Source organism: Gadus chalcogrammus, unplaced genomic scaffold, assembly GCF_026213295.1.
Source record: "Gadus chalcogrammus isolate NIFS_2021 unplaced genomic scaffold, NIFS_Gcha_1.0 GACHA075, whole genome shotgun sequence".
NCBI classification, from domain to species: Eukaryota; Metazoa; Chordata; class Actinopteri; order Gadiformes; family Gadidae; genus Gadus; species Gadus chalcogrammus.
Window position 1 is genome coordinate 195,001 of NW_026613510.1, and position 13,100 is coordinate 208,100.

At 47.8% G+C, this 13,100-nt stretch overlaps 2 protein-coding genes across 3 annotated transcripts in view; one reads left to right on the top strand and one right to left on the bottom strand.

Annotated features, from left to right (window-relative positions):
• LOC130378407 (E3 ubiquitin/ISG15 ligase TRIM25-like) overlaps positions 1–99 on the bottom strand; it is a 2,644-nt gene extending 2,545 nt beyond the window's left edge. For both annotated transcript variants that reach the window (XM_056585177.1, XM_056585178.1), the window contains exon 1: positions 52–99. The gene's annotated coding sequence lies outside the window, so the exon portion shown is untranslated. The remainder of the gene's footprint in view (positions 1–51) is intronic.
• Positions 1–13,100, top strand: part of LOC130378403 (NLR family CARD domain-containing protein 3-like) — a 220,460-nt gene that overhangs the window by 192,980 nt on the left and 14,380 nt on the right. The window contains exon 11 of the mRNA XM_056585169.1: positions 11,696–11,924. Coding sequence (XP_056441144.1) covers positions 11,696–11,924 — 229 coding nt within the window. The remainder of the gene's footprint in view (positions 1–11,695; positions 11,925–13,100) is intronic.

A 13,100-nucleotide genomic window follows, 5' to 3' on the forward strand; every position in this document is an offset into this window, starting at 1 on the left:
ATAAGTTACAGAAATGTATGATGAATCCCGGATCAGAGCGTAGTAAATTACCTGGGTCTTCTCACTGCTGTAATGAAGTGAGCATTACCAAACTGTCCGACTAGGTAACAAGGAAATTATCCTGTGAACCAACCAGTTGGACCAGTTTACCCTCCTCTCAGACTAACCTCCTATTGGCTGCTGTTCCATGACATCACTGTACAGGTGTCCTGCTGCTCGAGGCGGAACAATTTCACTTCAATGAGGCATCTTTTTGGGCTGGATTGGATTGGGTGCATCTTGGAACAAACTTTACAGGCAGGTATTTAGAAAGGGCCAAGGTAAACACACACACACACACACACACACACACACACACACACACACACACACACACACACACATTGTTAAAGCGATATAAGAGTTTTTGGTTCATTCACTTCGCGAATGCGACTGCTTCCTTCCTTCACTCGCAGTAACAACTTCTTCCTTTGTTCATAAACATCATGCAACTGCATTATTCAGAGGTCTAATAGTGCCATCTATTGGCCAAAACATGTAACTCCATCGTACGTTAAGAAAATATAAGTCACAGAATCATGAAAAGGGACTAAACAAAATGCAAAAATGGGGGGTATACCACATTCTCCCCTGCTTAACTAAAGGTCGTCCCGACATTTCCGGTTTCAGTCCATTCTGTTTTAACAGTTTGATTACTTACAGGTTAGAGTCCATTATTCAAGACATATCTGATGACAGATTTCACATTACATATATCTCACGCTAATGTTATGTGTTAAGCAGTGGAAGTCATTGTGCACTAGGACAACCATCTATTCACTCCGCTGTGTTCACGGGTAGCTTGTCTTGACCGGAATAGGCGTGACCTTTGACCTTATGTATAATCACACACTTTCACATTTCACACTTTCACCTATACTATTCACTCAAATCTCATCACATTTCCTCATTTCGTTGCATTATAAGAGTCTTTTCACAGTCTTTGTCTAACACCAATTCAGTCTAACTGTGGGCTGCCCAACCTATCATAGATGAATGTTTTGGGAGCATGTCTATTTCTGAAAGGATACTGTCTTGCAGGTGGTGAAGATGGTGGAGACACCTCTCCATTACTGCTTGTTATCTCCAGCTCAGCATCCTCTCTGTCCTCGTCAGATGTCCACTGGCTCTGTTCTCCTATCTCGTTGTCTCCCCCAGGTGCTGGTGTTGCAGCCTGTGGCTGGAACTCTGTAGCCTCTGGTCTGAGGATGCTCCTGGTTTGTGCTGTGGAGTCTCCTTGGGGCCGTCCGGACATGTATTGCCAGTCATCCTCTTCATAGTCAGAAGAAGACTCGAGTTCTGTATTCTGTGTTGTCAATGTCTTTTTCTCTTTGTGTTGTCGCTCACCTCTTTTCTTTTCCGGCTTGTGGGACTCAACTGGCAGGAAGTCACCGGGGAGCAGCAGATTCCCATGAAGCACTCCGGTGCGACCCCGGCCATCCTCTGGTTGTACTTCACACACTGGGCTTTCTGGGTGTTTTCTTTAAACAACCAAATTAACCTTCTCTTCCCAGAAGGGCCTGAGTTTCCCCGGTCCACCTCTTTCTGACAAGTTCCTGATGAGGACTCGGCCACCAGGATGCATCTCTGCTCCTCGTACCTTTAGGTCATACTGGTCTTTACCCCTTTTCCACTGGCCTTTGGTCCTGATCTGTACTATGTGTGTACTGTGTGGGTACTCTGTGTACTATGTGTGTACTCCAGGGTCCTGCTCTGTACTCTGTGTGTACTATGTGGGTACTGTGTGTGTACTGTGTGTACTCCAGGGTCCTGCTCTGTACTATGTGGGTACTGTGTGGACTATGTGTGTACTATGTGTGTACTGTGTGTACTATGTACACTGTATATATTAATTAATATATTGTGGCCGAGCTGATGTGTGTTAAAGTGTGTGTGTGGAGGTGTATGTATTAATTAATATATTGTGGCTGAGCTGATGTGTGTTAATGTGTGTGTGTGGAGGTGTATATATTAATTAATATATTGTGGCTGAGCTGATGTGTGTTAATGTGTGTGTGGAGGTGTATATATTAATTAATATATTGTGGCTGAGCTGATGTGTGTTAATGTGTGTGTGGAGGTGTATATATTAATTAATATATTGTGGCTGAGCTGATGTGTGTGTGTGTGTGTGTGGAGGTGCCGGTGGGGCTGTCTCTGGGCTGGCGGTGGGTGAACGCTGTGAGGACAGCGGGCTCCTCAGTGAGTGTGGGACCGTGTTGAGGACCTGGGCCTCCACGGGGACCGTTCTGCCGGCCGGGGGGTCTAAGGTGGGGGCTAAGGGAAGTACCGGTTGGGATGTTGTCAGGTTGAGTGGTGAAGGTGTCGTGGGGAGTTTCTAGTAGGGGACTGAGATCAGTGACTGTGTAGCTGTTGAGTGGCGTAGGTTCTGCTGTTGTTTCGGTGAGTGGTTGATGACTGGGAAGTGGATGGTGGCGTTGGGGAATGTGGTAAGAGCCTGTTTATTAAGGGCCGATATTTGTTTGATGGATGTAAGTTCGGGGTTGTGATTCATGTTGTTTATGCCAACTGAAAGGATGACTGTTTGTGTGTGAGAGTGTGTTGGTGTTTTCTGTAGGATGTGTAAGATATGTCCTATGGTGGCCCCGGGATAACTGTCTATTTGTATGTGTGCGTGTGTGTGGGGGGGAATTCTGTTGAGGTTGGAGTCGCCGATGATGAGTGTGGGTGTGTGTCCTAGGTACGACCAATCCTGCAGCTTGTGGCCCCCCCTAACCTTATGGTAGGTGGGTCGGTAGTATTTTAAGACTGCAGGATTGGTCGGGGAGGGGATGGACTGTGGTTTGATATCTGGAGGGGGTAGTGTAGGGGGGGGGCAGTGGGGGCCGGAGGGTTGGTGTCAACAGTGACCTGGCAAGAAGGTTGTGGGGGGAGGGGGGAGAGTTTTGGTCCGTTGGGTTTGTTGTGGTCGTGTTGACCTTAGTAGGCCCCTTCATCATTGCTCTTAGATTTTTCTCCAGGCCACTGGTGACACCTATGGGGGAGAGAGGGGGGGGGGGGGGGATGGATTTTAGTGAGATGGAGGCAACAAGGTCCATAATGAGGTTGGTGCGTGTGTGTGATCTAAGGAGGGGTCAGCTGGGTGTTGGTGTGTGGGGTGTGGTGGAATCTGGTGGGGAGTTATGGGTATGAATGACCTGTGCGTCTATGTGGATGATTGTCTCCTTGCGGGGGTTGGGAGTGGGAGAGGTTGGATGCAAGTGTGTGGATGGAGTGAGGGGGAACTCTGGAGAGAGGCAAGGCAAGGCAGGTTTATTTGTATAGCACATTTCATACAACAAGGCAACCCAATGTGCTTCACAAGTCAAAAAAAGGATGGTCCTTGCATACAAATAGAAGTTACAAAAGCAATAATAGTAGCAAGTAGATAAGAATAATAAGAGTTAAAATTAAAATGTAGTAATGTAAGTAAAAACATACAATCATGGAGAACATGTTAATTAAAGGCATCTCTGACAATTTCGTTTTTAGTTTGGTTTTAAAAGTGGCAACAGTGGGGGCTGTTTTAATATCCAGAGGTAGTTGGTTCCACAAACGGACCACATAGTTACTAAAAGCAGCCTCACCCTGCTTAGTACGGGCAGAGGGTTGAACCAGCATACGAAGCTCTCCAGATCTAAGAGATCTGGTAGGGCAGTAGATTCTGAGCATATTTTTAAGATAAAGGGGTCCCTGGTTTTGAAGACATTTAAAAACAAGTAATAAAACTTTAAAATCAATTCTAAATTATACTGGTAACCAGTGTAGGAACCTTAGTACGGGTGTTATATGATCTCTTTTCTTTGTTTGTGTAAGTAACCTGGCTGAGAGAGGGTGGTGTATGGTGGTGTGTTGGTTGTTGCCCGTTCCTCTGAGGTGGAGGTTCATCTGGTGAGAGGATTTCTGACTGGGTGGAGCGGGGGAGAGGGTGGGGATGGGTGGGTGGGGGGGGGGGGTTGAGTTAGGGGGGGGGTAATTGATCTGAGGTGGTGTGGAGGGTGCGTGGTGCGACTCTGTTGGTGTCCTGGCTCCTGCTGCAGGTAGGGAAGGTGGGGGCCCTACCCCTCCCCCTTATCCTTGAGGGAGGGGGGAGGGGGAGGGCCGGTTGTGTGAGGGGGGGGGTCTGTTGTGTTTCTGGTTGTGTGTATAGTTGTGAGTTCCGTCAGTGTGGGGCGTGGGCCTGAATAGAGTGATCTAGGGTGTGGTTGGGTGCTGGTTGGGGAGGCAGAGGGAGGGAGGGGGGGGGGATCTGTGTGGCTGAGTGTGGGCTGTGGAGGTGTCGGTGAGGGGAAGGTCCAGGCTCGAGGTGGGGTGGTATGGGGACTGGTCGGTATGGGGGAGGGGGGGAGTAGGTTGAGGGGGTGTGGGTTGGTAATGAGTGGTGAGTGAGGGGCGGACGGTGTATGGAGTAGTGTGTGTTCTAGTTGATGTAAGGTGGTGGGTAATAGTCTGCGGCCCAATCTCTTGTGTGCCCAGTTGGTAGCGGTCTTAAGTGAGTGTGTTGGTGGGCTGGGGTGTTTGTGTGAGTTGGTCTATTGTGTGTGTGTAGTGTTCTGTTAGGATCAACATGTCATTGTGCATCCAGGTGTTGGTGTTGTCATTATTTCTTTGTGATGTGGTGTCTGTGGGTGATGGGTTTGATGAAGTGTGATCATTTGTGGACCTGTCGTAACATCCCCCTGGGGAGTTCCCGGGAGGACACCGCTCTGTCCGCTGTGTCCCTGTGGTGCAGGGCCTGGAGTATTTTAAAATATACTTTGTCTTTTCCACGGGTTGGACCATCTGGTGCAATGTACCGGGTGTGTGTTGGGAGGTAGCGTGCGTCTGTTGTGTGTGTGGTAGTGTGGCTGTGTGGTGTTGGTGCGATTGGTGTAGGTAGGCCTCCAGGGTGAATACATTTCAATAAAGATAGATCTATTTCAAAAGGGTGAAGCTGTGAGGGGGCTCTGACCTGCTGACGGTGATGGTGGTGGTCCCGTGGTGGGTAGCCGGAGAGGGTGGTGGTCCCGTGGTGGGTAGAGGCGACGGCAGGACGGTCCCTGGTAACTGCTGACGGTGACACAGCCAACGGGCCCATAGAAACACACTTCTATTGGAAAGGATGAAAAGTACATCAGAGTAAATAAAAGGGGGGATCTGAGGACCCCGCCCGCACACACACGTATATTAATATCTACACATAAATATATATATATATCTATATATATATATGTATAGATATATATATATGTATAAAGAGACACACACACACACACATATATCCACGCATCCAGACCCATCCATAAACATCCTCTCATTAATTTTCAATCATGCGCATTAATACAAAATATAGGGATAAAAGGAGCACACTGCAATCTCAGTGAATTCATTGGTGAAAAATGCAAGAACCCTAAAATTGCACACACATATAAATATATATATATAAAAACATGGTATAGCATGCTAGAAGTATTAAAAACACACAGGGTAAAGATAAGTGCGAGCAGATAAGTGCAAAATAGATCAAATGAATAAATAAATAAATAAATAGGAATATGAAAAAAGACTAAATAAGACATAGTAAGAGAGGGGGAGAGAGAGAGGGGGGGGGAGAGAGAGGGGGGGGGGAGGCTGGGGTCAGTGGGCACCATTTGACTATGTCAGGTGAGCTAGGGATCAATAGACGTTGGGTAATGGTTCTGCTGGGGGCGTGGTCGAGGGCAGAAATCCTGATATGGGTGAGTTACTATATGGGTTGGTGAGGACTGAGGTCCGCTGTGGTGGGTGGTGTTGGTGGAGGACCAGCAGTGGGTGTAGTCTAGTTGATATCTAGTGGTCTAGTGGACACTCTTAACGCATTCATCAACTCGCATGCAACACGTTCCCTACTGATTCTAAACTGGAGTTGGAAGAAAGTGAAAGAAAAGTCCAAATGGAGCTAGATGACGTAAGGGCACGGACCCGTGAAAACAAGGCGCGTAAAACGCCTCAAAACGCCCCTGGGCCGACGGACGCGTTCCGTACGCAGCACACGACGGGATGAAGCAGACTCGGAGAACGCGGTAAAAGCAGCGACCTCGTCAGAAGAGACTCACGTCCAGGCCCAGCGGGAGGGCCAGCTCCGGAGTCCTGGTCCCCAAGGTGTAGTGGCTGGGTCGGCGAGGCTCCGGGCCCCCCACCGGGGGTCCATAGGGGCTGGGGTCAGGTCTGGAGCAGGGCCGGCGGTAGCCAGGGGCAGGGGTGGGCTCGGCCCACCCTAATGTGCGCCATGCCCACCAAATCAAAATGGAAGAAAATGAATGATAAAATGTTGGTGGAAGTCCAGACCCACTATCGGACAACCTGTTCGTTTGCTGTCCAACAAAATGTCAAATCTAATTCAGCCAATTAATTAATACTACAGAATATACCATTACCATGCATTGCTTCTAATTGGGTGGGCCGGACAGCCTGCCTCCAAGTTACCCACCCGCTTACAGTGGATACTGGTACACACACACACACACGCACGCACGCACGCACGCACGCACGCACGCACGCACGCACGCACGCACGCACGCACGCACGCACGCACGCACGCACGCACGCACGCACGCACGCACGCACGCACGCACACACACACACACACACACACACACACACACACACACACACACACACACACACACACACACACACACACACACACACCTTTGCTGTTCTGCAAGCTGTGAGGGACACTTTGACGCATTGACCAGGCAGTGGCATCACTATGCCATTTTATTCGGGGCTAAAGACCCGGATATTATTTGATTAGCCCCGCATATAATTTTTGGGGAACAAAAAAAAAAATATATAATAAGTAGCCTAGTGTAGATAGTCCTTCTGGCAAGAGAATAAACAGTTAAAAAATATAACCTGTTTATCACCTCAAGTGAATTAACCTCTCCTATCCGCAATCAGATCCGTGTGTGTGTGTGTGTGTGTGTGTGTGTGTGTGTGTGTGTGTGTGTGTGTGTGTGTGTGTGTGTATGTGTGTGTGTGTGTGTGTGTGTGTGTGTGTGTGTGTGTGTGTGTGTGTGTGTGTGTGTGTGTGTGTGTGTGTGTGTGTGTGTGCTTGGCTGACAAGACTAAAGGCCAAAGTTCCTTTCACCCAATGATTCCCAACCATGGCCTAGATATCCTCCACTACAAGTCTTTACTTGTTGTGGAAGTACCAGCGACGTCAGACGCAGTCTTTATGATTCATGTCATCCGAGGTGCACATAGCCTTTGGCCTTGATATTAGATGTAATATTATATAAATACCCATGCATAATATAATTATTATTATTATTATATTATTATTATATTATATTATATTATATTATATTATATTATATTATATTATATTATATAGACCTCCAGGAGTCTGCAAACGGCAACAATCCCTCCTCCATGCTGTGGTTCATTCTGACAGCTCATTGGTCAATGGGCAGCAGCTCATTTGCATTAAAGCTACAGACACCAGAAACAGTGTATTCTGAAGGGACTGAAACAGAGGGGAATAGCGTCAGGCAAATTATTTTTTTCCTCAAAGCTATTTCCACCAAACCGCTTCAAAAAACATGTTTTCTGGAAGTCAAATACTTTGTTTACTTGTTGGGAAAACACCATAATATGTCTCGTTTAACATCATGAAAACAGAGATATGATCTTTCTGCAGATCAAATAATAGAATGTATAAATCCTCATTCAGTTCCCCACCCAGCTAGCGTGTAGAACCAAGATGGCTGCTTGCCCAGGACTGATCTGACTGGTTTCGAGACAGGCTGCCTGGGCGACCTGATTGGCTGCCTGGGTCACATGGTGTGCTGAGTGTTGGCTGTGGAATGCCCCGGTAGCTGCAGCCTGGGTTCCTGCCAGAGACCAGGAGCACCACAACACATACTGTACAAAGTGCAACAACACGGGCCTCCATCTTGTCTCCTGTAGTCAAAAAAAGTGTACTAAAGTTAGATCATCGTTGTGTTGTGCACTAAAGAGAGATCATCGTTGTGTTGTGTACTAAAGTGAGATCATCATTGTGTTGTGTACTAAAGTGAGATCATTGTTGTGTTGTGTACTAAAGTGAGGTTTTCATTGTGTTGTGTTGTGTTCCCTAGGTGATGTGATACCACACGTGGTAGTCCATATATAGTCCTGCCCCCTTGAGAATGAGAGGGTCTATGAATCTGCATCTAGGAGAGACGCTGCCTCTTGTCCAAAGTTAACAGAGACAACCCCTGTGAGCGGAATACACAGCTCATATAAAAGCAGAGTCTGGGAGGAGCATGACCTGGGAGGGGAAGTGGTCCAACTGGTTGGACATCATTTCTTGATATGAGTCGGACGGTTTGGTGTGGCTCACTTCATCACAGCAGGAAGACGACTAAGGTACTGTAGTCCACTCTGATCCGTGATAGATCATAAATATGAATAACTTTCAGTCTTATCAATAGGTTGATGTCAGTTTCCTGTAAAACCACACGGTTAAAAACGTTAGTCAATGTATGGATGCATTGCTATTTGTTAAAATTACTATTGAATAGTTTAGAAGATTCCTGCTGTAGAATGTTGGTGTATTTTAGTGTCTCTCTATTGTTCACATTTCTAGTCTAGGAACAGGCCAGGGCCTCTCATACTGATACAAGGGGTTATCTCCAACATTCTGCCATTGTTATGTTTCAACAAGGTTGAACCGACCTGGTCCTCCGGGACATAGCCAGGGCCAGATACCTTATCAAGGCTGACCCTGAGAGTGCGTCTGTTCACGTGTTATTCAAGTATCCCTTTTTTGTATAATACTCGCCCCAACCCTTTGGTTCGACGAGAAGAGGGTTTGACAGCCAAGGAACAAGTCATCGACCACCGGGTCCACTATAGATTATTCAACCTAAGTCTGTATCTCGCTGCATTACATCCTGGAATAAACCATCTATTCAACCCTCTGATCCAACCTGTCAAGCTGCTTTGATTTCGACTTCAAGAATTACTACTACGACTGAAAATACACAACGCAGAGTCTGTCCGAACAGTTTCGAAATAAGCTGAAATCTAACACTGCTCTGTAGAATGCTACGTGTTAGACTCTGGGCTTTGGGGATCGAACCCAGAACCTTTCAGCCTTGAGTCAAGCGTCAGGTTGAGGTTAATAATGACTGTTTCGTCTGATTCAGTATTGGTTCTTAATCACAAGTCCTGTGGTGACTTTAAAGGTACTGAGGATAGAATGGACAGTGGTTATATTTGTAGTGGGGCATTATGATTACATTATTTGTACAGGAAGACGGCCATCTTGGTTAGAGAAGGTGTTTAAACGTCATCTTCTACTGGGTCTTGTCCTCTGTGGGGGGGACAAGAGCTCAGAGCTCTCTGTCCATTCTTCATATTTAAAACAGTGATTACTATTCATCACTGAATGAGGTCATGGATCAGCCGCCTATGAGAGGTTAGTATGGGAGGAGTATGAACTGGGAGGGGAACTGGTCCAACTGGTTGGTTCACCATTTCCTTGTTATGAGTCGGATAGTTTGGTGTGGCTCACTTTATCACTGTAGGAAGAAGACTAAGATACTGTAGTCCACTCTTATCTATGATAGATCAGAAATATGAATAACTGAATCTTATCAGTAGGTTGATCATTTTTAAGGATCCTGCTCTGTAGAATGATACCTGTTAGTTTGTGGGCATTGGGGATCGAACCCTGAACCATCTTGCCTGGAGTCAAGTGTCAGGTTGACGTTAATAATGTATTTTTCTCCTTGTGTCGCCTTGTGTCCTTGGGTGACTTTAAAGGTACTTAGGACAGAATGTACAGCTGTTATATATTTGTAGTGCAGTATTATGATAACATTATTTAGACAGCAAGACGGCCATCTTGCTTTGTGAAGGTGTTTAAATGTCTTCTCTTACCGGGTCTTGTTCTCTGTGGACCTGCCTCACAGATCTGGTTGTGATGTCATACCCGATGAGGAAGTCCATATATGGTCCTGCCTTCAGAGCGGTTTAACCAGCACAGGGAGCGGTTGGTATGATATCATATCCGCACGGTGAACTTGATCTTATCAGACACATTTTGAAGCCCTTTGAGACCTTCTGTGTTGAATGATGATACGTTATTAAAGAGTATATTAGAAACATCTGGGAATGAGAAGGTCTATGAATCTGCGTCTAGGAGAGACCGTGCCTCTTGTCCAAAGTTAACAGAGACAACAGCCCCCTGTGAGCGGAATACACAGCTCACATAAAAGCAGAGTCTGGGAGGAGTATGAACTGGGAGGGGAAGTGGTCCAACTGGTTGGACATCATTTTCTTGATATGAGTCAGACTCATATAAAAGCAGAGAGTAAACCAACGCCGAGTGGCAGTAGAAACAATAGGAGTTGTGTTTGTGTACAGGTCTCCAGTCTACTATGGATGAGGAGAGAAAGGAGGGGGGTCCTACCTCTAAGACCGCTCTGTCTGGGGAACATGGCCCCCGGAGCAAAGCTAAGAGGTAAGAAGAGGATCTCTCTGTCTGTGACTGTTGTCCATCTCAGAGCTCAGCAGTGATGCATCTTGACTCCATCATTAGTCTGAGTAAAAGCTGTGTGTGTGTGTGTGTGTGTGTGTGTGTGTGCGTGTGTGCGTGTGCGTGTGCGTGTGTGTGTGTGTGTGTGTGTGTGTTTGTTGAAGCCCAGAGAAGCAGGAGAGAGACTCCCCTGGACCCAGCTGTGTCTCCATGAAGAGTGACCAGTCTATGGATCATCCTGACCAGTTTAAAGATGGATGTCAGTCTATTGAGAAGAGGTGAGGATTCATTATATATTATAAAGATACAACTTCTATCAAACATCCATTAATCCTGGTTCTTGTTTTTCTCAAAGAGTCCGGCAGGAGTGAGCAGGCTCTTGTTATCAGACTTTACTGGTACTGATGTTTCCAAGGCAGGAAAAATTAAAGTGTGTGTGTGTGTGCGTGTGCGTGTGCGTGTGTGTGTGTGTGTGTGTGTGTGTGTGTGTGTGTGTGTGTGTTTGTGTGTGTGTGTATGTGTGTGTGTGTGTGTGTGTGTGTGTGTGTGTGTGTGTGTGTGTGTGTGTGTGTGTGTGTGTATGTGTTGAAGCCCAGAGAAGCAGCAGAGAGCAGACTCCCCTGGACCCAGCTGTGTCTCCTTGAAGAGTGACCGCTCTATGGAGGAACCTCCTAACCTTAAAGATGGACGCCCATCCAGAGAGGAGAGGTAGGGGTTTCAAACAGACAATGAAAACAGACCACTTGGTTGTTATCAGACTCTACTGATACTGATATCTACAAGTCTTTAGATATGGGACAAGGGGAAATATAATTGTGTGTGTGTGAGTGTGTGTGTGTGTGTGTGTGTGTGTGTGTGTGTGTGTGTGTGTGTGTGTGTGTGTGTGTGTGTGTGTGTGTGTGTGTGTGTGTGTGTGTGTGTGTGTGTGCGTGTGTGTGTTCCCCACAGACACCAAAAGAGGTCAAAGGTTACCAGCGCTCAGTCTCTACAGCAGCATCAAACAGAGCTGATCAAGGTGTGTAAATGTCCACCAAGACGTTTGACTTCAGCTCTCCATGGACATTAGAAAGCATTTCTTGTCCAGCGGGACGTGAATCTAGGACAGAAGCTTCTGATGTCCTCAGTTAGTTCAGAGTAAAGTTCTCCTTGATGTTTGTTCTGTTCCAGAGGGCTGAGGAGAACGCACACGCATTCCTAGACATGGAGCTGAAGAAGCTCTGGAGGGATCTCTTCTCAGATTACCCACAATGCTTAGAGGGTCAGAGAGTGGAGGGGGAGGAGGTGGATGGTAAGAAGGAGGAGCAGAGGAGGCGCGCCATAGAGGGAGTGGTGGACATCACAAAGCTCTGCCTGATGGGGATGAACCAGGAGGAACTGGCCGACACACTGTGGGGCGGTAAGAGACTCTTATCTTGAAAACAGAGAAGAAATACACATTTTGATGAGTAGTAGGAGATTATTATTTGTTCTGTTCAGACTTAATGACATGATGGGAGACATATACTTTTCAAACTTCAATGTGGAGAAAATCTTTCCTCTTTGGGGTTAAATGGTTTGATCCAGCATGTAGGGTTGTTGTGGGGTATCAGGTTAAATGGTTTGATCCGGATATGTAGGGTAATGGTGGGGGTCTCAGGTTAAAGAATGTTAAACATCATCATTACCAGCACCAACTAATCCGACCACATCACCCCTGTTCTCGTCCAACTACACTGGCTCCCTGCCAACACCGGATGGACCTTAAAACCCTTCTGCTCACAGACAAAGCCCTCCACAATGTGGCCCCCACTTATCTCCCTGACCTCCTCCAGGAGGACAGGCCCTGCCGCTCCCTTCGTCATCCTCAGCTGGCCTTCACCATGCCGACCTCCCGCCTCAGCACCGTGGGTGCTAGGGCTCTGAGCACCGTGGGTGCTAGGGCTCTGAGCACCGTGGGCGCTAGGGCTCGTAGCACCGTGGGTGCTAGGGCTCTGAGCACCGTGGGTGCTAGGGCTCTCAGCACCGTGGGTGCTAGGGCTCTCAGCACCGTGGGCGCTAGGGCTCTCAGCACCGTGGGCGCTAGGGCTCTCAGCACCGTGGGCGCTAGGGCTCTCAGCACCGTGGGTGCTAGGGCTCTCAGCACCGTGGGCGCTAGGGCTCTGAGCACCGTGGGCGCTAGGGCTCTGAGCACCGTGGGTGCTAGGGCTCTGAGCACCGTGGGCGCTAGGGCTCTGAGCACCGTGGGTGCTAGGGCTCTCAGCACCGTGGGTGCTAGGGCTCTCAGCACCGTGGGTGCTAGGGCTCTCAGCACCGTGGGTGCTAGGGCTCTCAGCACCGTGGGTGCTAGGGCTCTGAGCTGAACTGAAAGAAACACCCTGACAACATTCAAATCCCTCCTCAAAACACATGTGTTCCCACTGGCCTTCTCGCTGTAATGACCCTCTACCGTGGGTTTCCCTCGTATCCCCGTTGTGCTGCTGTTCTTACCCCCTCCTACCTGGGTCTCCTCACTGTTCTTACCCCCTCCTACCTGGGTCTCCTCACTGTTCTTACCCCCTCCTACCTGGGTCTCCACACTGTTCTTACCCCCTCC